At 52.7% G+C, this 24,542-nt stretch overlaps 8 protein-coding genes across 8 annotated transcripts; 5 read left to right on the top strand and 3 right to left on the bottom strand.

The window, feature by feature from the left end:
• Nucleotides 1-139: 139 nt before the first annotated feature.
• RPL14A (60S ribosomal protein L14-A) lies at nucleotides 140-704 on the top strand (the record flags this gene model as incomplete). The annotated part of the gene is made up of 2 exons (XM_037327830.1): nucleotides 140-268; nucleotides 390-704. The coding sequence occupies 2 exons, from the start codon at nucleotides 140-142 to the stop codon at nucleotides 702-704; spliced, it is 444 nt and encodes a 147-aa protein (XP_037174203.1).
• A 985-nt stretch (nucleotides 705-1,689) lies between these two features.
• On the top strand, nucleotides 1,690-2,389 carry EGD2 (Nascent polypeptide-associated complex subunit alpha; the record flags this gene model as incomplete). Its single annotated transcript, XM_037327831.1, has 2 exons — nucleotides 1,690-1,929; nucleotides 2,015-2,389. 2 exons carry the CDS (start codon nucleotides 1,690-1,692, stop codon nucleotides 2,387-2,389), a joined length of 615 nt encoding a protein of 204 aa, XP_037174202.1.
• Nucleotides 2,390-2,912: 523 nt separating this feature from the next.
• CGCA056_v012588 (ATP synthase subunit d) lies at nucleotides 2,913-3,683 on the top strand (the record flags this gene model as incomplete). The annotated part of the gene is made up of 4 exons (XM_037327832.1): nucleotides 2,913-2,921; nucleotides 3,065-3,460; nucleotides 3,517-3,603; nucleotides 3,654-3,683. 4 exons carry the CDS (start codon nucleotides 2,913-2,915, stop codon nucleotides 3,681-3,683), a joined length of 522 nt encoding a protein of 173 aa, XP_037174199.1.
• Nucleotides 3,684-4,243: 560 nt separating this feature from the next.
• Est1-0 (Versiconal hemiacetal acetate esterase) lies at nucleotides 4,244-5,242 on the top strand (the record flags this gene model as incomplete). The annotated part of the gene is made up of 1 exon (XM_037327833.1): nucleotides 4,244-5,242. The coding sequence occupies one exon, from the start codon at nucleotides 4,244-4,246 to the stop codon at nucleotides 5,240-5,242; it is 999 nt and encodes a 332-aa protein (XP_037174198.1).
• Nucleotides 5,243-7,468: 2,226 nt separating this feature from the next.
• On the top strand, nucleotides 7,469-8,179 carry CGCA056_v012590 (uncharacterized protein; the record flags this gene model as incomplete). The annotated part of the gene is made up of 2 exons (XM_037327834.1): nucleotides 7,469-7,716; nucleotides 7,783-8,179. 2 exons carry the CDS (start codon nucleotides 7,469-7,471, stop codon nucleotides 8,177-8,179), a joined length of 645 nt encoding a protein of 214 aa, XP_037174802.1.
• Nucleotides 8,180-9,136: 957 nt separating this feature from the next.
• On the bottom strand, nucleotides 9,137-11,134 carry STL1-3 (Sugar transporter STL1; the record flags this gene model as incomplete). The annotated part of the gene is made up of 7 exons (XM_037327835.1): nucleotides 9,137-9,609; nucleotides 9,665-9,823; nucleotides 9,871-10,045; nucleotides 10,095-10,335; nucleotides 10,387-10,513; nucleotides 10,561-10,952; nucleotides 11,055-11,134. 7 exons carry the CDS (start codon nucleotides 11,132-11,134, stop codon nucleotides 9,137-9,139), a joined length of 1,647 nt encoding a protein of 548 aa, XP_037173740.1.
• Nucleotides 11,135-12,839: 1,705 nt separating this feature from the next.
• Nucleotides 12,840-14,432, bottom strand: oxyS (12-dehydrotetracycline 5-monooxygenase/anhydrotetracycline 6-monooxygenase; the record flags this gene model as incomplete). The annotated part of the gene is made up of 1 exon (XM_037327836.1): nucleotides 12,840-14,432. The coding sequence occupies one exon, from the start codon at nucleotides 14,430-14,432 to the stop codon at nucleotides 12,840-12,842; it is 1,593 nt and encodes a 530-aa protein (XP_037174800.1).
• A 1,486-nt stretch (nucleotides 14,433-15,918) lies between these two features.
• On the bottom strand, nucleotides 15,919-17,283 carry CGCA056_v012593 (uncharacterized protein; the record flags this gene model as incomplete). Its single annotated transcript, XM_037327837.1, has 2 exons — nucleotides 15,919-16,322; nucleotides 16,743-17,283. The coding sequence occupies 2 exons, from the start codon at nucleotides 17,281-17,283 to the stop codon at nucleotides 15,919-15,921; spliced, it is 945 nt and encodes a 314-aa protein (XP_037174801.1).
• Nucleotides 17,284-24,542: the final 7,259 nt, after the last annotated feature.

Here is a 24,542-nt window from a genome sequence, read left to right on the forward strand (position 1 = left end):
GTCGACGCGCGCCCCTCCTTTTCCCCCCAGACAAAAGACAACCTCCAACAACATCCCAACTTCTCGATCGCACTCCCCGAAAGGAAAAGGAAACCTCTTCTGACACCGCATCTTCCCGACATCTAGACCGACCAGCAAAATGGGTGACGCTACCATCGAGGGTTCCAAGTGGCGACTGGTCGAGGTCGGCCGCGTCGTCCTTCTCCAGGGCAACGGCCCCTACGCCGGCCGCCTCGCGACCATCGTCGAGATCATCGACCACAAGCGCGTACGTTGAATCCCTCTCCCCCCGGCGACGAACGATCAGGCCTCGAGTTTGCAGTCTTGGGATTTGGTGGTGGAATACGCCGGGAAACAGGAATGAATGGAAATTGACTCTGTGCGCACAGGCTCTGGTCGACGGTCCCTCCTCAGACCCCAAGCTCGCCGTCCCCCGCCAACCCATCTCCCTCTCCAACGCCCTCCTGTCTTCCCTCAAGGTTGAGAACCTGCCCCGCGGCGCCCGCACCGGCACCGTCAAGAAGTTCTGGGAGAAGTCCGAGATCGACCAGAAGTGGAAGGAGACCAACTGGTTCAAGCGCAGCACCCAGATTGAGCGAAGAAAGAACCTGTCCGACTTCGACCGCTTCAAGGTCCTGCGCCTCAAGAAGCAGCGCCGCTTCGAGCAGCGCAAGGAGCTCGTCAAGGTCAAGGCCGCCGCGTAAGATGGATAATTCACACACGACACACACCTTGCGATTGGGGAATTCTATCGAAAAGGGAGGGTTGACTTTGAAGATTACGGGGCTGGTTTAGAGCGTGACAGCATGGGAAATCCGGTTTGGTCTGCATCTCCATTGCAGCATTGGGTTGCTGCACTTCTCTTTTGCTCCGTAACTGGAAGGGCTGTATGTCACATTCATCATCATCAATCGTGATGACCGGCGTCAAATACGGAAATTCAGAGACACAAAAATGAATTCATGGCACAATCAAGATCATACAAAATAGACTGGTTGGCATGTGACGGGGACACGGAGTAAAAAGTTGTTTTATTCGTTCGGAGACGACTGTAAATCATCATCTTGACACTATTTTGACGTCCCTCTTCCGCGGCCAAGACATCAACCCCCAGACACGCGTGCACACGTCCAGATCCATTTGTCTGCATTTCTTGCGACTTTCAGCCTTGTGAAAATGAATGCCCAGAGGTACCAGAATGTCATTCATGTGCTGCGGCCTTGCATCGTAGTTCCACGCATCTGCATCTGGGGAATCTGGACGCCATGAGGGGAGTGGTCTGCTTACGTAACCCCGCTTTAGTCACTGCGATCCAGAGGGTGTTCGGCTAACCCTAGAATTTCTCTACGATCTTTCCTGCAAACCACACAGCCACCGAACAATTCACCCCACGTCGAGTTGAGGATCCCTCGTTTTAAACTTTGGTGAGTGCAGCTCGTCTGCGTCTCGAATTTTGCGTCAAAATCATGTTGGAGCGACCCGCGAACGTTGCGCACAATTTTGTGCGAAGAGAAACGGCCCAATTTCCCTTTTTCCCACACAACGTAGCAGCTCGCTCGCCAAATCAAGCTTCCCCGTTTGCGCGATCCTAGCTCCCACCACCACCACCACCACCCACGCTACCCAACTCAGAAAAATTGCAAGAACTCCCCGCAGCTGACCAGAACACCATCGTTTGCAGTCGACAAAATGGCCAACCCCCGCGTTGAAGAGCTTCCCGATGACGAGACCAAGAAGGTCTCCGTCGAGGAGCACGAGGACGAGAGCTCCGACTCCGAGGTTGAGGGCGAGGATGCTGAGGGCCTTCCCTCCGGCTCCACCGCCGTCATCCACTCCCGCAACGAGAAGAAGGCCCGCAAGGCCCTCGAGAAGCTGCACCTGACGAGAGTGCAGGGCATCACCCGCGTCACCCTGCGCCGCCCGAAGAACGTGAGTTGAGACCTTGTCGAGAGAGGGAATGAGGGGTGGTGCAATCGTTGGAGGGGTAGACAAGGCTGACCCACGTCCGACACAGATCCTCTTCGTCATCAACAACCCCGAGGTCTACAAGTCCCCCAACAGCAACACCTACATCGTCTTCGGTGAGGCCAAGATCGAGGACCTCAACGCCACCGCCCAGCAGGCTGCCGCCCAGCAGCTCGCCGCTGCCGGTGGTGAGCACGACCACGCCGGCCACAGCCACGCTGAGCCCAGCAAGGCCGCCGAGGCTGATGCCAAGAAGGAGGAGGAGGAGGAGGATGACGGCGAGGAGGTTGACGCCGAGGGCATTGAGGACAAGGACATCGAGCTCGTCATGACCCAGGCCAACGTCAGCCGGAAGAAGGCCATCAAGGCCCTGAAGGAGAATGACAACGACATTGTCAACTCGATTATGGCATTGAGCATCTAGCGACATCCAGTGCGGGTGAAAACATCTCTATCTCGAATTCTCGACGCGACAAACACACAAAAAGGACGGATATGGGTTGGCATGTACAATTCCCAAGGAGTTGACTCCAAAAGTCTCATGCGCAATGAGAGGTCATGATAATTGACGAACTGTCCGTTGCCTAAGTGATGTCAATTCTTGTGATGTGATACGTGAAGCTGTCCGTGCTGCATATCCTTGCTCAATTGAGGTCGTTGCGAATAATGGAGAATTTTATGACTGCGACCTCCAGCTCTGCCTTCCTTGCCTTACCCCTCGATCGCATCCTGCAAACCGAATTCGCAGCGGAAGCTTTGCCCCACCACGACCCGTTTGCTCCCGCCCGAACCGGCTTTCGCAGCCGTGCGCGCATCACGTGATCTAAAGTGTGACCCAGTTCATCCCGGCTCTTTCTCTGCCTCTCCGTTCGGCAAAGTCAATCAAGCATTCTCACGACGACGCAACTCCCTCTCCACTCCCCCGAACCCTCAACACATCCTCCAAAATGGCCGCAGTACGTATCCCCCATCGAACCCGACCGATACCCAGTCGCCGATTGATGCAATTCCTGCCCTCGCCCTCCAATTGAAACCCCGCGCACCGCACCCGCAACTCCGAGCCGCCTAAGGGAAACCCTGAGCTAATTTCTCCCTCCAGCGAAGCGCAGCTCTGAAGCTCGACTGGGCCAAGGTCACGACCTCCCTCGGCCTTCGCGGCCAGACCGTCGCCTCCCTACAGGCCTTCAAGAAGCGCAACGAGGACGCCCGCCGCAAGGTCCAGACCCTCTCCGAGCTCCCCACGACCGTCGACTTCGCCCACTACCGCTCCGTCCTCAAGAACCAGGCCGTCATCGACGAGATCGAGAAGCGCTTCACCGCCTTCAAGCCCGCCAGCTACGACGTCGCCCGTCAGGTCAAGGCCATCGAGGCCTTCGAGGTTGAGGCCGTGAAGAACGCCGAGGCCACCAAGGACAAGGTCGACCTCGAGCTCAAGGACCTCGAGAAGACCCTCGCCAACATCGAGACCGCCCGTCCCTTCGAGGACCTCACTGTCGTATGTGCACCCGCGGGAGATGCGGGACGAGAGGTGGATGCTGATGAGGATTACAGGACGAAGTCTCCGCCGCCGAGCCCTCGATCGACGAGAAGACCTCCCAGCTCGTTTCCAAGGGCCGCTGGTCCGTGCCGGGATACAAGGTACGGTCAATCCGTGTTTTCGCGAGTGACGGAGCTAATACCCTCTGCAGGAGAAGTTCGGCGATCTCTCTGTGCTATAGACGCATTCGCCCACCGATTCCCTTTGTGTACTCTAGCATTGTAGATAGGCGATCGGTCCAAGGGGACGGAATCAACCCAAAGGACACTAATATCGACCTTGTGTACCATGTTGTATTCTGCGCTGCCTGATGTCTTTCTTGCCATGCAGTGCATATTTTTCCAGCGAACGGCTCGGTTGTCACGGCTGAATTTTGCCTTCGGAGTTTTCAGGCTTGCTCGGCGGTAACTGACGTTGAGCTTCGCTACCGCGCCGGGTTGGATTACTCGGTCCCAAATCACGGCGGCAATCTCGGAGACGGCTCCGGAGATGGCCAGGCCGTTTCATGAAGTGCAAAACCTCGCCGTGATGCACCAGATAAGGCTGGACGTCTCATCCGCTTCCGGCACTACTCCCGGCTAAGCGGGACACCGCGCCATCAACAACCCGGACACCGACCCCACTCCGCCGGCCTCATCCAGCTCATAAAGTGCATGGTCCCTCATCGTGTCCCTGCTCAACCTTCCTCTGTGATTGACCTTATCCAGCATTATTGAAACTAATTGCTACCTCATCTCCAACATGGACTCCCTCTCTCATCTGATTCTCAAACAGCCGCCTCCCCTCGACCCGGAATGGCTCCAGCACGAAGAAGCAGCCAACCTCAGAGCGCCCAAGCAAACCTACGCCTCTCCTCTAGACCGCCAGCCCGTCTATGCTGAAGAACGCCGCCGCACCACCGCAGATATGCTCGCGCCCTCGGGACCCCTTCACCACCTCGCCCGCATCTCCAAAACCCACCTCACGGCCCCCTCCACACTCAACGCCTTCCCGATCCCCATCCTCCGCTTCTCGGACCCGCGGAATGAAACCTCAGACGTGGCGGTGGTCTACTTCCACGGCGGCGGGCTCTGCGTCGGCGAGGCGGACAGCGAGGAGCTCTCATGCCGCTGGATCGTTGACGGCGTGCGCGCCACAGTGTATTCTGTCGGATACCGGCTCATGCCCGGCGTCCCTGCCGCGACCTGCGTACGCGACGCGGTGGATGCGTTCATGTATGTCAGGGCCCTGGTCCCCGAGGCGAGGGTCGTTGTGGTTGGGAGCAGCAGCGGCGGACAGCTTGCCGCTGCGGTCTCGCAGGTTGTTCCGCGGGGGAGTCTGCAAGGCGTGGTGCTGCGTTGCCCTGTCACTGCGGACGGGGGCACGTCGGTGGGGTTTGTGCCGGAGTGGTTGAGGGGTGCATATACCACGGCCACACCCGCGTTCGAGACGACGTTGTTGCCGGTGTTTAAGAGGGCTGCGCCGCGGGACGGGCTGGAGAGGTTGCCGTTGGAGGTCGGGGTGGAGGAGGTGCGCGGGATGGGGATGCCAAGGGTTTGGGTGCAGGTTTGTAGTAACGATACGCTGTATGGGGATGGGGTTTGTTATGCGATGTCGATGAGGGAGGCGGGGGTCGAGGTTGAGGTCGAGGTGGTGGAGGGGTGGCCGCATACGTTTTGGGTGAAGGCGCCTGGGCTGGAGGGGGCGAGGAGGGCGGAGGAGGGAATGGTGAAGGGTTTGAAATGGGTTTTGGGGGAGTGATGAGAAGATTAGGGTATTTTGAACGTATTAATCGACGAATTATAAAGAGTACTACAATCTTGTTGCAATCGCTCATGTGTGGTGCGCGATGTGTGTCTGAGTCGTGGTTGTTGATTCTGGACGCGGTGTGGAGCCAGGCAGATCAACCTCGCCCGGGGCTGTCGACATGATTTATCGACCACAGCCTGTAGATATGCCATAAATAATTATAGGATTATAGTTCTAACTGCTTTTGAATTCAATTTGGAAGTTTTCACACTAATCAAGTGATCGTGTGGTTGTGGGTGATTTTTCAAGTGCGTTTTTGACATTGTTCAATTCACAACATTGCAAAATGGTCTTTTCACCTACGAAAGTACTCAACGCCACAATGTTCACAAAAACCTAACGTAGTACTGTTTGTCACATCGTTTTGCCTTAAGCCTGAATGCGAAACTCATTTAGACTTATGTTGCTGTCGCAACGTTGTTAACGCCACCAGACGGACAAGCAATGCAGATGTTAGCCAGCTAGATAGCAGACTGGCTCCACGCCGCACCGCTCTCGCCGCTGAACTTCTTTTTCATCGATTTCGTTCAAATTCAAATGTCTCTAGGTTCTAGTTGATGGAAATGAGGGAGGGAACGACGAACCCAGCCTTACGTAGGTGCTGGCGTCGAACTCATGCCGAGCAAGCCTGGCTTTTCCCGATGGCCCTTTATTATATAACGCAAAAGAGATACTGATAGTTACTTTATGGCATATTTCATTGCTGCCAAGAGTGTTCTGCTTGCAGGCATTATCCAGGCCTAGGTCAGTGCGATCCCATGGCAAGTGCTTTGAAAGATCCGTGCAACTTGCGAATGATGCCTGCGGTCGACGTAGATGAAGCTGACATTGAGACATCAGCTTAGTCCAATGGTCGCCTGTAGATCAGCTCGAGACAGAAGGCTCCAATGCCCTGCAGACGAATTGGTTCGCTGAGAAGAACAACGGTGAGTGCTCCCGGGCATCATGGACGAAACCGTACCAAGACGCTGCAACATTGAGATCCCAAGTACGAGGTGACGCGATACACTAACTTTGCCAAAAGCCCCAGGTTGGTCGAAACCAAGTCGTCTTTGAGGCTCGACCTAAACATACGCCTCTGCTGTTGCGCCGGATCTTTCATGATCCTATCCCCTGCAAAGATTATACTGCTCTGTAGACAGATACTGTACCTCGGAGTTAGTGATTGGTTCTGCCATGGAGCCTGTCTTGGGTGAGCTAGTCTTGGATTGTGATGATCAGCTGTAAGCGTTTTGCGGGTGGCATACTGATACTCAAAGTCATGAAGCCTGCCGGGCTAGACAGACGTCAGGCATAGTGCCACGAGCATCATCTTCATTCCTTGCAGAGTTCGCGGCCTGGTAAGCGATGGACTTTGCCAACAGGTTCTCTTCAGCATGGATCAATGGGAACGGCCATGGAAAGGGGTGAGTCCAAGGTTAACGAGTGACTCTAGCGCAGACTTGACTCATTGGGAGACAGGTGACGGCACTCTGTTCACTCCCATTGACTAATGCCTCATCGCCAAAATTGGCGAAGAAAAGGGTAAGAGAGGTAAGAGATGGAGTGCAGGGAGGCAAGCCTAGCCGTCGCGATGTCACATAAAGTGAACGATATTGGCGAGCAGGCGTAACATGACAGAGGTGAGGATTCAAGCGAATATAAATAGGTGCTGTTCAGCTATATCCACTGCAAAATGCCCATGATCTCACGGCATCCCCTTTCGCCTGCAGTGGGATCAGTTCCCATATATCCTCCCCAATGGGACCAAGGCTATGAGGTAAGGTAGATGGCACTCACGAAACAACAATCATCATAGCCACAAGAATCAGACAATTTCCGTTCTTCGCTAGAAATTACCTTCAAAGCAACTCTAGTTAGGTCCCATCTGGTGCGGTCACAAAGGGGTGCCTGCGGCTGCTGTGCTTCACCTCACCTCACAGCAGGCACGACCAGCAAGTGCTGAATCACAGCCGCTCCTTCCTCAACTGAGTGATCAAGTGCGCCTGCTCCAGCTCTACCGACCTCAACTGCAGTATTCAAAAAAGTAAACACTCACCCTCACACCCCACCCACCTTCCCCCTCCATAACAATCACCATTGGGTATTCCTCACAAACACCCACGAACCCTTCACAACCAAAGCAACCAAATACCACACGAATAATCCAAAGCACATCCGCCCTCTACAACCATCACAATGCCAGGCGACGCCCGCAAGAAGGGAGGCTCCTACTCCACCAACCCCAACACCGTCCGCACCCGGGCCTACCAGGCCTCGCAGACCCCGGAGCAGGCCGCCGCCCGCCGGGAGAAGTTCGCCGAGTACCGCTCCCTCCGCGACAACTGCCTGCGCGTCTACAAGTCCGACGAGTTCAAGGCTGCCGTCACCCGCGACGCCCGCGTCGACATCCTCCGCAAGTCGTGCGAGCAGCTCATGGCCAACCGGTTCGTCCTCACCCGCCTCCTTCCCCCGTCTGAGTTTCCCAAGAAATAGTAACTGATCTGGAACAGCGCCGCTGCTAACAAGGTCATGTGCGGCACCGACGTCGACGAGTACGTCAAGCGGTTCCACGACTCCCGCTGGCTCAAGCGCCAGAAAGCCAAGGCCGCCGGCGGTGCCGACTCGGACAGCGATGACGATGGCGACTCCGCCTCCGCCAACGGCTCCCCCGCCCCCACCGCGCAGCTCCAGCGCGACCTCGCCGAGCAGCAGCAGACCGTCGCGCAGCTCGTCCGCAGCCAGGCTGCCATGACAACGCAGCTCAACACCATCAGCGGCCAGGTAATGCACCTTACCGAGGTGGCCGTCCAGCAGCAGGCCCGCATGAATGACATGGAGACCCAGTCACAGCGCGACCGCGACGCTCTGCGGGCCGTCCTGCAGGTTCTTGCTGACACGGTTGGTTGACGGGCATGATGGTGATGGATGCTTTTGAACATGCGACTTGGGTTCAGGTTTTCTTATCTTGGTGGATGGGATTTGGCTTGGGTCTAGGTTGGATCTGGAGGGGAACGGAACGAGGTGTTTTTGGTATTTGCCAACGATACGTTTGAGATGGTTGGACGCTTCTATCGTAGACTTTGGGCTCGGATTGCTACGAATGCTAAAGTACTCCCACCCATTGAGGTCCTTGTGCCTGTCACATTTGAGTGTGAAGTCAGTGTGTCTTTATCAGTTATCAAAGCCCATTGTGAGCCCGTCTCCATATCCAGAATCAAGGACCAGACCATCGTCCTACCTTCACAACCAACAGCGAGGAACAGTCAATTCCCAGCAAAGCAATGAAGGATGTCAGAATAAAGCCAGCCCGCCAAGTCTATGGCGCAGGGGTCGGTGCAACGCTCCCCCACATTCCTCAGCCCCACCACCAGCCAGCCAGCCACATGCGCCCACAGCTGCAGGGTTTTTTTTCGTGCAGCGGTTTTCCCACCCACCAAATTTCCGCAACACGCCAAAATGACACGACGAAAATTCCCTCAATCCCATCACAGATATCCCGCCTAACGTCATTGAGGGACAAGCATCTCATTGGATATTTCATCAGCGCCGATGGTTTAGTGGTAAAATTCTCCGTTGCCATCAAGCAGCGTCGGGGAGCCGGGGGTTCGATTCCCCCTCGGCGCAGCTTTTTGGCTTATAAGCGTGGATGACCAGTTGTTTGCTTCTTTTTGGGGTGAGGGAGGAAGGAGGTGGAAGCCCAGTGGCCCAGGTCTTGTTGCTTATCTTGCGATTTCACCCACAGCTTCAAACCTTCGATCACTCATACCAAACACCAAATGTGAAGTAAACAATTAAATGCAGATTCTTGAGGTATCATAATGCTAAAACATGGCTCATAATCATCAACCCATCCACTCTCACATCTCACCTCCTCTCCTGATGCTCCCCAAACGCCATCTCCTCGTCCGCCTCGCCCTTCTTCTCCACGCCCGCGGCGCCCCGCCTGCGCAGCATGTCCTCGACCTCGCCGGGCATGACGCCGCTGTTCCTCTTGGCAATCTGGTCCTCCTCCTGCGCGACGTACTTGAGCGGGCGCTTCGACGAGGTGGCGTCCGGGTTGCGGAAGACGAGGACCTCGTGGTTCTCGGCGAAGAAGCGGTCGACGTCCTCGAGGGTGCGGTCGGCCGTCTCCGGGTAGAAGAGGTAGACGATGGGGACGAAAGAGAAGTTGAAGACGGTCCAGATGATGTAGAACTTCCAGCCGAGGGTGGAGATGCCCGGGGGCGTGATCTCGACGACCATGAAGTTGACGATCCAATTGGTCGCGGTGCCGAGGGCGGCGCCCTTTGTGCGCATGGAGAGGGAGTTGATCTCGGTGGGGTAGAGCCAGGGGACACCTTGGGACGGAGTTAGTATGGTGACGGGGGATGGAGGGCGGGGGAGGGGACGGACCTTGCCAGCCGATGCCGAAGAAGACGTAGTAGAGGAAGAAGAAGGCGATGGAGGCCTTGGCCCATTGGCCTTGCGTCTCGGCCGAGAGGCTTCCAAGTTCGGTGTGGCGGATGCAGATTGTGATGACGAGGTAGCAGACGAATTGGCCGGCAGCGGCGTCTGTTTTGGTTAGCGTTTGTCTTGTTGCAGCAGGAAGTGGGACGTACACATCATCATCTTCCTACGACCCCATCTCTCGACGTTCGGGATGCCGATCAAGCTGAAGAGGAAGTAGCTGACGGAGTTACACGCAGCGAGGAGCCGGGCAGTCTTGTTGTCGAGGCCGACGGACTGGATGAGGACGGTTGGGAGGTAGTAGCTCGTGACGTTGATACCGCCGAGCTTGAAGATGGTCAGCCTTGATACTCGCATTGTGAAGAGTCGGTCTTACCTGTTGCATGGCTTGGGTGCCCATGCCGAGGATGATGCGACGGAGCGTTCCGGTGCCGGCAGTCTCGCCAGTCTTACCGCGGAGGAGATCGGACCAGGGGACGGTGTTCTCGCGCTCGTACTCGACAGCCCACTGAATGTCCTTGGACTGTGTCTGGATGTAGGCGTCGTCGACAGGGCGGTCTTCCAGGTCTGCGAGAATTTGCTCTGCCTCAGCAACGCGTCCCTTTGCGAGGAGCCAGCTGGGGATCGTTAGTCTGGAAATCATGATCAATGCGTGAGTGTGAACTTACCGAGGAGATTCAGGAAGCCATGGGACGGTGCCGAAGAGGATGAAGATGAAGATGAACTGGAAGGCCAGGGGGAACCTCCATGTCACGGAGCCGGTGAGATATGAGAAGCCAAAGGTGACCCAATTGCCTGTCCCGTCAGTACTAACCACTCATGCAAACGAACATGGAACTTACTCAAAGAGAACCCAAAGATGTTCATAATCATCTCAATGACAATCAACTTTCCGCGCCAGCTGGCCTTGCTCGTCTCGCCCTGCCACACGGGCGCCGTCGAGGTGTTGATGCCGTTGCCGATGCCCGCGATCACGCGGCCGGTCATCATGGTGGCGTAGTTGAAGGCCGCGATCTGGAGGATGGCGCCGATGGACATGATGGTGGTGCCGACGAGCACGGTGTTCTTGCGCCCGAGCCGCTCGCCGATCCAGATGGTGGAGATGGCGCCGAGGAAGCAGCCAATGTCGTAGATGGCCGTCACCGTGCTCTGGAGCTTGTCGTTGCCGACAATGCCCATCGTCTGCAGGAAGTCGTCGGTCACGATCACGCCGCCGAAGACGCCTTGGTCGTAGCTTTTGGGGGGTGGGATGTTAGCCTTTGATCTTGGGTGTGATTGGACGGTGTTTGGGACGGTGAGTGGCGGGGAGGAGGGGGATGGGGGTTTCAATGCGTACCCGAAGAGTGTCATGTCTGTTGCGCAGGCGACCGTCACCCAGAAGGTGAGCCAGCCGCCCTTGAGGCCGAAGTAACCCATGATGATTGATGGGTTTGGTGATGAGTATGAGTGTCGAGAAACAGGATCGAGAGGACGTAAGTAGACTCGATTTTCGGAAGACGGAGATGTGAGTCGATGGTGATCACAAGGTACCGAGTATCGCAGACCCTGAACAGACCGATGCCTCCATCACGAGAAGGGAGGGCGGCGTTACACAGATCTATATAGCCAAGAGATCTTCGCGCATCAATCTATCTACCCGCTCGGAGCCATTCCGTATCCGCAGCCGCACTTGCACCGGCCGGCGTAAGCCCCGGACACGCCGCTCAATCTGTCGCACATTCTCGCCCATGATGGGGGTACAAGTGTGGATAACAGACGATGTCATCGTCATGGTGCGGCGGCGGTGATGGGGGTACGTAGCCGGCGTACGTGCGTCTGGTACCTCGCCTCGCTCCAGACCTGCCTGCTGGTTTTGGCGCTCATTAGGACGGGCCGAATCAGGTGTGGCCATGCTGGATCTGGGGTGCAGGTTGCCGGGTTCAGGGGAGTGGAGGGCCGTGATGACAGCGATTCGGTTTTGAATACCGGGCCCTTCTCTTTTTTCTTTCTTTTAATTCTTTTCTCTCCATTTTACACCTTTCTGAAATACCGGTTTTTTTTCGTTTGGTGCTCTAGAGAGGGCACTCTTCCTAATAAGCTTCAGTGTATCGATCGACGTCCTGTCATTTGACCTCTCTGATGACAGTGATTGAACGGGTGCAAGGGTGCGAACCGTAGGGGTTTAGTTGAGAGCAGGGGTGGGCGGGCTAGCACGCTGGCATGTTGCATGGCTGGAGTTAGCTGAAGTGTCAGGGCGGTGTTGTCACTTGGAGCGTTGTAGTGTTCGGTCTGCTCCCCGCATAGATGATCGCCGCGACCCGGGCGGGAAACCAAGGCAAGGCGACGAGTGAAAGAGTCCGCAGCAGCGAGAAAACACAGCGACAAACGTCGTCAATTCCGTCGTGGGAATCCACTCTGGTGCCGGCTTCCTTGGTCGTGAATGGCGGAACTAGCGCGCGATGACGTCGTGTTGGCCCCGCCGCGGCTCTGAAACGGGTGCCGGGGCCATCGTTGTCGTCGAAGCTTAATCCAGGCCCCGCGATGGCGACTGGCTCTTTGTCCTTTGTCACATTCTGGCGTGGCGTTGGGGAGCACTTAGTCAGGCTGTCAGATACGTAGGTTGCCCACATCTTTGCATTGTTCCCGTGGGGGGAGACAACTGCGTCTGTCGGTGGGTAAACGGGGAAGGGACAGAAAAACCACCTGGTCGGTCCGAATGGGCATCTCGAAGTTGATGCGGGGACTCCACGTTGCTGTCAGTCTGATGTCGTTCGGTTTTGGACGACGTTTTGGAAAAGGGAGGAGGACCACAGGTGTTGTCATTGGTTTGCTGGAGTGCGGCTCTGTCGTGTAGGGGACATGGCTGCTGCCTCGGTCGTTGGCTCGGAGAGTCTCCGGGGTCTCGGACCTTTGTTGAGCTCGTCAGCCCGCAGCTCGTCAATTCGATTCGGATGAGGGATTCAACAACAACACGATGGACGTCGAGGAGTCCGGCGGCTGACTTTGAACATGTACATGTTTCATTCAAAAGTGAAAGCGGCTAAAATTGTGAGCAGAGGAGAATAATTATCCGAACCCGCAGCCCGCGCCAAACTCCTTGTCCCCGAGACAAATTCTTCAAATGGGCCGTAACCGGCGCCTCTCAGATTGACAGAAACTCCTCCACCGACTCCGCAGGTCCGGCGAAGCTCACGTACCCGTCTGGTCTGACGACCACCAGGCCCGCCCCCTTTTCGAAGCCGTAGCGCCTGTGAAGCACGCCGTCCCTGTCTCTAAATCCTCCCGCGCCGATCGTCTGGCCGCCAAAGACCTTGACAACCCCGCGCTCCTTGTATCGCTTATCGGCGAGGATCTTCTCCTCTGCCTGCCTCACTTCCTCCTCGTCTCCAAGCATGCCAGAGAAGAGCATGATGGTGTGCTCCTTGTTGCTGGTCAACTCGAGCAGCCATTTGCCCTTCTCACCCCTCTCGTCTAGGAGCTCGCCGTCCGGGGCTCTCCAGCCGCCCTTGACTGGGCCCTCGAAACCGGTCGCGGTGTGGACGATGGAGCTGTTGCGGTATTTGATGCCCATCTGGGAGATGAAGGTGAATGCACGGAGACGGCGCGCCTTGTCGCCCCAGATGTACGGCACAATCCAGGGCATCAGCTTGTTGCGGATGTATGTGTAGATGAAGTTCTGCGATGCGACAGCGTTGAACATCCGGTCGGTGCTATGCAACAGGCGGCTGCCGATCGGGTGTCTCTCCTCCTGGTACGTGTCCAGGAACGAGTCGTCCTTCTCTCCACGCAGAACGGCGCTCATCTTCCAGCCAAGGTTGATGGCGTCCTGGATACCGGTGTTCATACCCTGCCCTCCGGCGGGCGAGTGAATATGCGCCGCGTCGCCGGCCACGAAGATGCGTCCGTCGCGGTAATTGTTCACGCCTCGACAGTTCCAGCGGAAATGCGTCAGCCAGATCGGGTCGGTGACCTCCCACGTCCCCCCGGCCAACTCCTCAATGAACTCCTTGATCTCCTGCACTGTCGGGTTGCCAGTGTATTTGCTGTATGAAGATCTCTCTCCGACAATGCGGACCACGCCGTCCTTCAGAGGGAAGATGACCATGATGCGCCCGCCAAGGTACATCGACACCCTCTCGGTATCATACGGGCCTCCAAGCTTGATGTCGGCGAGGATGAACGTCTGCGGGTACTGGGCACCTTCAAAGGTAAGGTCGGTACTCTTGCGTACGGCGCTGTGCGCGCCGTCGCAGCCGACGATGTACTTGGCCTTGAGGACCTCCTTCTCGCTGCCCTTGACGAGCGTGACCGTGGTGGAGTCGGCGTCCTGCTCGATGTCCTCCGCTGTGATGCCCCGCTCAACCTTGCCGCCGTAGTCTTCCAGCTGCCGCGTCAGCGCCGCCTCGGTGTCGCCTTGCGGGATCCATATCGGCAGCGGGAACTGGGTGTCGTCGAAGCCGAGGTCGTCAAACGTGCCGGTGATGAGGTGCTTCTGGTTACAGTGGATGTTGACGCCGGGGCCCTGGACGCCGTTCGCCAGCATTTCCTTGGCGACGGTGGGATGGCGGTTGAGGAGCTCTTGCGTGCGGCATTGCACGGCCAGGGCACGGGATTTGTCCGAGGGAGCTTCGAGTTTGTCGATGATGCGGAAGGGGATTTTTTGGACGGAGAGCTCGAGGGCGAGGGTCAGGCCCGTTGGACCTGCGCCGACGATGAGTACGTCTGTTGTCGACATGTCTGTCATAATGGCTGATTCTGTTGATTGGTGTTTTGCCTTCTTAATGGGCTTGTGAACTGGTGATGGGCCACTTTCTCAGATTTGTTGGGGAATGAGAGGCAGCGCTGGACTTTAAATCCAGTCTCCTCGGACCAGCGCTCCATGCTGTCGTAACGAAGAGACTCGATACGCTTCAGAGTTTCCATGCCCGACATCAGCTGAACAAGCCCATCGGGGCCTCGCCATCACAAGCTCCGTGCTTACTTCGCGGGCGGGCAGGGATTGACGAAGATGGACGGGTAGCGCTGGGCTGCCACGCTGCTCCCGGCGGTCGGAGTAGCTTTCAGCGGGCGGGAGTGTAAGACGGCGCGGACAGGGATGGGCCGACGACGAGAGAATGGTAGGGCTGCCACGCTCACGCGAGGAACGCCTCAGTGAGTTGTCGGGCTGCCAGCGAGCGCTGAAGGAAGGGCGCCGGGGCCAACTTGGGCGTGAGCGAAGGTGCGGCTGAAGGGCTCTGCATGGTTCCGGCGGCATAAATGTTACTTTTGGGGATGAAGAAGCGTTCCGGGCCTTGTTCGTTGGCAAGTTAATGCATGTTGGTTGCTGAAGATTGGGGCTGGGTTGGGGGATTTGGAGACGGAGGCGCGGTGGTCGGCATCGGTGGCTGGTGTGGCGCATACAGTCCGTTGCGTTGACAGCGTCCGCCCCTAACTTTGACCCGGAAGGAAAATTTTCCGCTAGCCCAAAACCCCCTAAATTACCCCAAATTTCACACCTTAATAGCTCTATACGTACGTAATACGCGAGAATAAAAAATATATTAATCGATAGCCCTCGATTAAGTGATTCTTACGATATATTTTTTATTCTTACGTATTATATACGTATAGAGTTATTAAAGTGTGAAGTTAAAGCTGATTTTAAGGGGTTTTAAGCTAGTGGAAAATTTTCGTAACACTAAAAAAAAAAACCCCGAAACTCCGCTTAAAAAACCCCTTAAAATCAGCTTTAACTTCACACTTTAATAACTCTATACGTATATAATACGTAAGAATAAAAAATATATCGTAAGAATCACTTAATCGAGGGCTATCGATTAATATATTTTTTATTCTCGCGTATTACGTACGTATAGAGCTATTAAGGTGTGAAACTTGGGGTAATTTAGGGGGTTTTGGGCTAGCGGAAAATTTTCCTTCCGGGTCAAAGTTAGGGGCGGACGCTGTCAATGCAACGGACTGTAGCACGTGGAAGATCGGGGGTCGGCGCTTAGGAATACCGACCTCCGACGTATCCCGTCTTTTGTGTGCAAGACAGCAGACATCACCTGGACTTTGGACGAATATTTTTCGGGGACTTTTATTATGATTTATCAATATTGCGTAGGAATCGGTAAGATACGGCGGATTAGATAGATAGAGGAACATCGCGACAGAGGACCATTCTCGGATTAGCAGTCTGATGAGAGGAGAGTTGAATCTATCTGACGTGCGTAGTTGGCCTAGAGCACCTCCGCAGCCAAGACGGTCTCTTCACGAGGCTTCTTCTCCTCCGAATTCTCGTCAGGCTTGTTCGATTCGCCGGGCTTGCTCTCCTCAAGTTGCCTCTTCTCCTCAAGGCGCTTGTTCTCCAAGTACAAGGAGTATTGGCTGACAGTACCCTTGGCATCCACTTTCATATCAGCAGGCGGACTTCCACGATACGTATATGTTGGATTATCGACGAATGGGCCGAACGTGATAGCCAACCACCGATACAGGAAAAGAGGCGTGTCACGGCCGAGGTTTTGGCCTTCCCACGACGGGGGAATCCATCCAAAGAAAGGCGCGAGCCTGTTCATGCTGAATCGTATGAACGGATGAGGCTTCTTCGCGAAGTAGAGATAGGCCTTGTATGGATCCCGTCCTAAAGTTGTCACCTTGGATCTTCAGTATGAGACCTGGACGATTCGTGGCTGTTCGAGTGTGGTCTGGCCGTTTTTCAATGAAATAATCATGTTTGATGGGTGAAAATTGCCGTGGTTCACGTCGGCGAATTCCTCCGACATGAGTCCATCCATGAGCTTTTCCATGATGCTGAGACGAGTGTCTTCGTCAGCTGAGATGTAGGTCGGCGGCTCCTGTGGGTTGGACCAACTGGATCGGAAGCGATCCCGAAAGGGCCCGCTTGGCTGGAAAAGGTCACTCAGACACCGTCCCTCAACATACTCTAAGGCCAGCGCAACCACATGCCGAACTTTTCCCGCGTACTTAGGATCGGTGCTGGTAGCAGAAACGGTTCAGCATCCGTGATATTGAGGAGCCAGGTGGGGGAAGCCTGTCAAACCTGCTTTGAAGAGATGAGAGTAGGCGCCGACTTCGTTGCTCTGAGCAAAGCCCGCTCGGACGGCAACCTTGAAGCAGCACTCGGAAAGATCAACCTTCAGGGGCCAGAACAAAGGATCGTAAAGCTTCAAGAACACAAGCTGTCCAAGCACAAGGGCTTTGTTCTCGTTGTCGTCAGAAGAGGCTGAGGCCGTCTGGACCACCTTGCACAAGACTTTCTGGGGCCCGGCAGTGTATTGAGCACCATATCCACCATCAACCATGTCGAGGATCTCTAAATGCACCTGGCTGCTTTTATCGTTCTGCTTTGTCTCGTCGAAGTCGAGGGGACCGTTGGACTCAGAGAAGACCAGTTGCGTACGTGAAAAGCTTCTCTCCTCATCTGTAGGAGTCATTTGTTTCGACGTCAAATTTGGCGGATCCGGGTAAAAAGACGAGCCGAAGGGTGCAGGCGACTTATGCGGCGTCAGAATGAGGCGCTTGCCAGAGTGATACAGCTCTGCATGATCCTCGTAGACATCCCAATCATTGTCGAAAGCCATGATTTGGGGTGGTGTAAAGTTGCTTTCGCTTGTTAATCCGTTTGGTTGACAGAGCTGCTTGGAGGTTGAAGATAGTTGAAATTCAGTGTGGAGTGAAAGGTGAGAACAGAATATGAGCATTGCTGCGTATTAGAGGTGCCAAAGAGGTAAAGTGGGGAAAAGAAAAAGCCTATTTTATTCGTGACTGGACAGTCAAGGTTGGCCATTCCGGGTCTCAGCGGGCGATGTAGTGGCCCACAGGACTCAAAGCCTGGAGCGACGAAGACGAGGCTAAATGATAGTCTCAATCTCACTCCTCAGCATTATCACTATTTTCTGCCTTACAACGCTGGCGCCGACGACAGAGACGAGGACAGAGACGATATGATAGCAGAAGCGACGGCGTCGACTACAAAATGAGGTGCGGATAAGCAAGTCGTCAGAAACAGTAGCCGCTTCCAGCTCAGGAACAATAGAAGCCTTGTGAAAATACCAAGGAAATCCAATTGGCAAGCATACAGACCCAACCTACGAAACAACTATTCTGACATGATGCAGCCCTCGTGAGATCTCTCCGCCCCCTTCCCCGACCACCAAAACCTTCACAACAGCTGGAATCCATCCGGTTCAAGACATGGTCGACATATCTCTTTGTGCATGTTGCAGCAAAGAATTTCCGGTTGCTTGCCGATGCCTTGTGTGAACCAACCGATTCCGCATTGGTTCATCCCTGAGTTGGCCTGGTTTAGATATCAGCTTTTTGCACAACATGAGCTTCATGCGAAGGCGAGTAACTTACCGGCGAGAAACACCTTGATCAACGTCCTCTGAAGCCACTGAAGTTTCCTGAGCGGGGTCGATGGCCAGGTTCTCGAAAGCCCTAGACAGCGTGTGCGACTCTGATGCAGATCCCACCAAAGTCTGATGGGCCTCCTTCTCAGAAGTGCCAGCTTGAAATGTGCTGCGGACGGCCATCTCAATGGGACGAAGTATCCGCATTTTCGTGGACCTTGCCGAGAGTCTCTTCTGAAAATGCTCCAAAGATGGGTCTCCTGATTGCAACACTTGTTCCAAGCGGTTCTTGACGACGTCCTCAACGGCACCCTCGATGATAGATGTGCCACTCAGTCTGGCTTCTTCGAGCTTTGAAGCATCCACGATCACTCCGGGATCCGAGAATCTCTTGGCCTTGGCTAGCGTCTTGTGTATATGCCCCACAGCCATGTCGTGGAACCGGTGCTTGGCCGACTGTGCAGCTTCTTCCATTTCCTTCATGCAAGGAGGCTTTGGGGCTGCCTCGTCTGTGAAGACAGGCGGGAAGGCCGCTCTCGGGTCCTCACGGAACACCAACACGAGAGCTTCCAGGTGGCGCCTGACTTCACTTCGGAGGATCTTGTCGTCAAGGTTGAGACGGACCTGTTCAGGCGAGAGTACAATCATCCCTGATGAGTTGTCTGGAAGATGGCGTGCTTTCCTCTCCACATGCTTGCGGATGATCAAACGACCGCGGGCGATGGCTCGCTTGCGAAGCGCTTTGCTGTCCACGAGTTCGAAGCGGGAAAAAGACTTCTCGATTTTGTCTGTGAGTGGGGGAATGGCTATTTTCTCGAAGTCGGCAATCGTGACACGCGTCATGACACGCAGCGTGCGTTTCAGACCATAGTCTATCACGAGACGGGGTGATATCTCACGCGACGTCTTGTCGATTCTGTCGAACTGCTAGATCGACGGAGTGGCAGCGTCGGTGGTGACAATCAGGCCTCCGAAAGCCTTGTCCAATATGCATTGTTCTGCCCAAGTCTGGAAGTCCGGGTTGTCTGGGTTGTGCAAGGAGCCAAAGGTATCGAACATCCATCTGTTCAGCTCTGGGGAGTGGCGTGGATACTGTGCGGAAGCTTGCCAGTCCCGAGAAATCCAACCAAGAAAGGGGCAAAGTCTGACGATGTTGTATCTTCTCCAAGGATGCGGCGGCTTGGAGTAGTAAGTAAAGGCTGCCTGCGGTTCTCTGGCGATAGAGTCGACGACTGATGTCCGCCATCCGACAAGGGCAACCCGTGGCGAGTCGAGAATGGTGTTGCCGTTGCGCATGGAGACTATGACACTCCTCGGGTGAATGTCTCCATGGGTGATGCCCGCGAACTCTTGTTGCATGTTTCCCCCAAGAAGCTTTGCCATCACATCCATTCGGGTTGCCTCGTCGGTATCGAAGGATGCAGGGGTATCGGTATCCTCGTAAAGCTGGACAGAAGATGCGCGAGGTCTCTCCATGGGGGTGAAAAGCTTGTCCAGTTGGATGCCATCAATGTACTCCAAAGCAAGCACTCCCACATGTTACGGTCAGCTATCCGACAGTAGGGTCTGCTAACAGAAGCTGGGGATTGATACGTTCTAACGGTATACTAGGTCGTGGTCGTAGGTCGTAGTTCGTAGGCTGTAGTAGATTGGTTCTTCAGAGGCTAAGGTGATCAGTCTTAGACTCAATAAGTGATTCGCAGTGAAGGTAAGCTGAGAGTATCCGTGAGGATGAATACTAAGTTGATTGCTGAAGAGCTATGGAAGTCTGACCATAAGCCAGGCTCAGGGTCATACTATATATAAGTTCTGAACAGTACCCTTTACTCTATCACTGATCCCTTACCAGGTACCAGTGAGCGCTCATTGACTGTTGGTGAGCGCTCAGTAGCTTCGACTGAGCGCTCAGTGATCCACACTGCCTGCTCAGTCTTATCTTATCATCACGTGACTTATACTATAGTTCTTCCGTCTCTGAGTGAGTCCCTGTTGTTCCTATGATCCTGCAGTATAAATGTCCTGTCCTAGCCGCCCGACGCCTGAGTAGGTTGTTCAGCTGTTATCCTTATTTACAGGTTGTAACATCAGGTCCCCTCTCTAAAGGTCTTGTCCTCAAGACCTAACATAAGTAGGTCGTTAGTCCTAGGTTGGGGATCTGTCAATTATGCTTCCTGATTTACTTATAATGCTGATATTATGTCAGGTTGCGTTCCTGAAAATCCTGCGATTTCTACTCTTCGTCGTTATCGTCGTTCCCTCAATATTGCGGAGAACGGGTTTGAAGTCATGCCTTATCGTTGCTGTCAGTCTAAGGGGTTGCGCTGTAAAATGCTGCCTGGCTCCTTGGTTTGCAGAGAGTGTGTCGCTATGGGCGGCACTCGTCGTTCGTGCAATGCTTCTGACGATACGATCTGTTAATATTTATGTAGTCCCTGAGGCCTGTTATGTTTTATTCATACTAACTTATATGTAGTAGAACGTTTGATAGTTGAATCTCAGCGTCTGGATGATGAGGAGGAAGAAACCGAGGAACTGTTTCGAAAGAGAATAGAGGTGCTGCAAAAGGCGCAGGCCGAAGTGAATGAGGCGCTTGCGAAACTGGATTATGTCCGCAAGGCTAAGCGAATAGTGTTCAAAAAGGGTCGCAAGGAGACTTTGGTGGTGGCTGAAGAGGAGGGGGTAGCGAATCCTTCCCCTGTCGAGCCTTCCTTGGTTCTTGAGGCGTAATCGATAGGCGCTTTTGGTGCGATAGACCTAGATACCATCCTTAGCGATTAGAATCCAGGCACTCCAAACTTCTTGTTGGAGGCGTCTTAGTTGATTTCTGGTGTCCCTAGGCGGATAAATAGTTTTCCTTATCGCAGCCGATCTACTTCAGTAGGTGGTCTGGTGAAGTGATGTGGGTGCTTAATCTGCTTATATCTACTATTCTTTTGGGCTAGTATAACAGGTGCTAGTGTGACTTCTCGCTCTTAGTGTTGTTGCCAGTAGATTGTGAGTTCTTCTGCTGCGTTAGTGATGTTTTTGGCTGGTTCCTATGTGTTGTCTTTATGTCTGTATCCTTTCTATTTGACGAGGTATTAATACCCTTCTGGTTCTTTGAGATAGTTGATAATTCGTTCGACTTCATACTCTGGTTTATTGTCTTCGACGATAATAATATTATTTGTCTGTGATCCACGTAGTGCTGGTTTGAGGAGTGAGATATAGAATACTAAGTGACACTTCATGCTTTCTAGGAGTCCTAGTTCGTAGTTAACTGGTGAGATTACTCGTGAAATTTTAAAAGGTCTGAGTTTTTTATAGTTAAGTTTGTCGTTTGGTCGCTTTGTTTTGATGTTTCGCCGTATAAGATAGGCGCTATCTCCCTCTTTTAAGGTTGGTCCCTCAATCCTTCGTTTGTTGCTGAATTTTGTTATTCTTTGTCGTACGAATTTGAGTTCTTTGCGTGCGTTTTCCTGGATATCCTTGATTTAGCGTATTGAGGCGACAGCTTTTACTGCAGCTGGGCCTGTTTAGGGTTCTCTATAGGCGGTTGGTTTGAATCTGTAGTTAAGGTAGAAGGGGGATTCCTTAGTACTTTCTCCTACTGCGCTGTTATAGGCGAACTAGGCTATTAGTAGCAATATAACCTAATTATCTTAGTTGTAGTTAACATAGGCGTGGAGATATGTTTTGAGGATTTGGTTAATTTATTCTGTTTGTCCGTCGGTTTGCAGGTGGAATGCAGTGGATATTAATTGTTTAATGCTGAGTTGTGATGTGATTGACTTCCAGAATTTGGAAGTGAAGATCTTATCTCTGTCTGATATAATCTCTCTGGGCGTTCTGTGGTTAGTAATAATATATTTAAGAAATATATAGGCATATTCTTCGGCGTTACTTGCTTCTTTATATGGAATAAAGTAGGCGTAATTTGTGAGTCGGTCCATAATGATAAGAATGCTGTCAAAGTGTGTTCCCATAAGGGGTTCTTGAGACTTTAGTAATTTGACGATAAAGTCGAGGGATATGGATTGCCAGGCTGTTTGCAGCACAGGCAAGGGTTGTAGCATACCATAAGGTTGATGTTGAGCGGGTTTGCTTTTGAGGCAGGCCTCATAATCCTTAATTGCTTTTGCCACTTGTTCTCTAGTGACCTTTTCTCTATATTGTTGTCGTAGTTATTTCTAGGTTTTCGTGATTCCTTGGTGACCATATGCAGGGCGAGCATGAAACTCCATAATTGCTTTGTTGTCTAGTTCGCTAGGCGGGCTAGTACTAGATCGTTCGGCCATCATCAAAAGTTTGGTTGCTAGCATTAGATCTCTGTTATTATTTCCTTTGAGAATCACCTGGATTTCTTCAGGTACTAGGATGTTATAGTCTGGTTGTCAGCTAAGAGCGTCAGCTCTGCTATTATCTGATCCTTTGCGGTGGATGATTTAGAAGTTGAATTCTGATAGGAATTCTGACTATCTAATCTATCGTTTATTCAACACTTTTAAAGTTGTGAAGTGTGAAAGGTTCTTATGGTCTGAATACATAAGTACTTTATGTGTGGTTCCTGAGAGCTTAGGTCTCTATTCCTTAAAGGCTTTGATGATTGCCATGAGTTCCTTATCGTGAACCTGATAGTTGAGTTCAGGTCTGTGGAGCTTGTGAGAAAAGAAGGCACACAGGTGTAGTCGTCCTTCTGAATCTCGTTGGGATAATTATGCTCCTATCGCATAGTCAGATGCATTAGGTTCTACTTCAAACTGTTTTGTTAGATCTGGAATGCTTAAGACGGGCTCGCTGGCGATGAGGTCCTTGATCTTCTGGTATGCTGTTCGTTATGGTTCTCCCCATATAAAGGGCGTATCTTTGCGGCTGAGGCTTGTGAGAGCTGTATTGATCTTGCCATAGTTTTTGATGAATTTGCAGTAGAAGTTAACGAAACCTAGAAATCCTTAGACTTCCTTGAGGTTGTTAGGTACTAGCTATTCCTTAATAGCTTTGACTTTGTTTTCTGATATATAGACTTTTCTAGGGGTGATAGTGAATCTGAGGTATTCCACCCTCTGTGTGTGGAATTTGCTTTTCTCAGGTTCAACTAATAGCTTAGCTTTTTGGAGGGCTTATAAGACGTGGTATACGTCTTCCTTATGTTTCTCAAGTGTTGATGAGAAGATGAGGATGTTGTTGAGATAGACTACTACGCAGATGTCGACATATTTGCGTAAGACTTAGTTGATCATATTTTGGAATATTGCAGGGGCGTTAGTGAGGCTGAAGGGCATAACGAGGTACTCGAAATATCCTTTTTGGGTTCTGAAAGCGGTCTTCCACTCTTCTCCTTGCTTCATTCTGATTAGGTTATAGGCTCCTTTGAGGTCGAGGGCTGTGAACTAGTTAGCTCTGTGAAGGAGTTATCTCATCTTGTCGATAAGTGGTAGTGGGTAGCAGTTCTTAATCGTTATTTCGTTTAGCATGCGGTAGTCGACGCATAATCATAGTTTTCCGTTCTTTTTAGGTATAAACAGGATTAGGCTTCCTGCTGGTGACGTTGAGGGTCTGATATATCCCTTCTTAAGGTTTTCTATAAGGTACTTATCTAGGGCTTCTATCTCTGTCTGGTTAAGTCTGTAGATTTTGTTGAAGCGTGGTTCCTTCCCTTTTTTGAGGGGTATTTCGTGGTTGAAACTGGTGTGTTTGGGCAGTCTGGTTTCTGATTCAGCTGCAAAGAGTTTCTTATACACTCTATATTCTTCTGGGATAGACAGAAGTAGATCGTTCTTCTGTTTGAGATCTATCGTTATCAGTGGTTGTGATATGGCTTCTTTTGCCTTGAGGTAACAGAGGTATCGTTTTGCTGTTCCTTGTCGTATTGATTCGTTTGAGGCCTGATTCTGACAGGGCTGCTCAGGGACTGAATCATCATGGTCCTAATGGAGTTAGCCTTTGCTCCAATCTATCTGTGGGTTGCTTATTTATAGCTAGGGTAGTCCTAGCACTATGTCGTATATTCCTAGATCGGCAATATCGAATTAGATTCTTTCTTTTCGATTCAGGTAGCTCATCTCGAGGGGCGCAGTCTCATTATAGATGGTACCTCCTTTGTACTTGAATTCTTCTCCTTCTGCTGTGTGTAACTGATATGGTCGTTCTTTTCCTCCCCATCGTATTTCTAGCCTATTGATAGCTTGGGGGGTAATGAAGTTTGCTTCAGCTCTGCTGTCGATCAGCGTAAGTGTTGTCTTCTGGTTGATAGTAACTTCAAGTTTAATATTACCCTTATATCCTTATGTCATTTGGTGAATAGATCTTATGTTTGTTGCCTGTTGTGATCTGTTGTCAGTAGGCGAGTCTAGTTTTTTGACTGCTCTGGTTGTCCTAGGTAGGTGATTTGCTTTCCCTCTCGTCATGCTTTTGCGAGGCTGTTTTTGCAGATCCTGACCTATAGAGGTCTAGGTCTGTTCTTTGCGATTCTCTAGGCTTATGCCTTTTCTTAGTAGTGAACTTAGTAT

This window comes from Colletotrichum aenigma (genome assembly GCF_013390185.1).
Source record: "Colletotrichum aenigma strain Cg56 chromosome Unknown KSG_Cg56_contig08, whole genome shotgun sequence".
NCBI classification, from domain to species: Eukaryota; Fungi; Ascomycota; class Sordariomycetes; order Glomerellales; family Glomerellaceae; genus Colletotrichum; species Colletotrichum aenigma.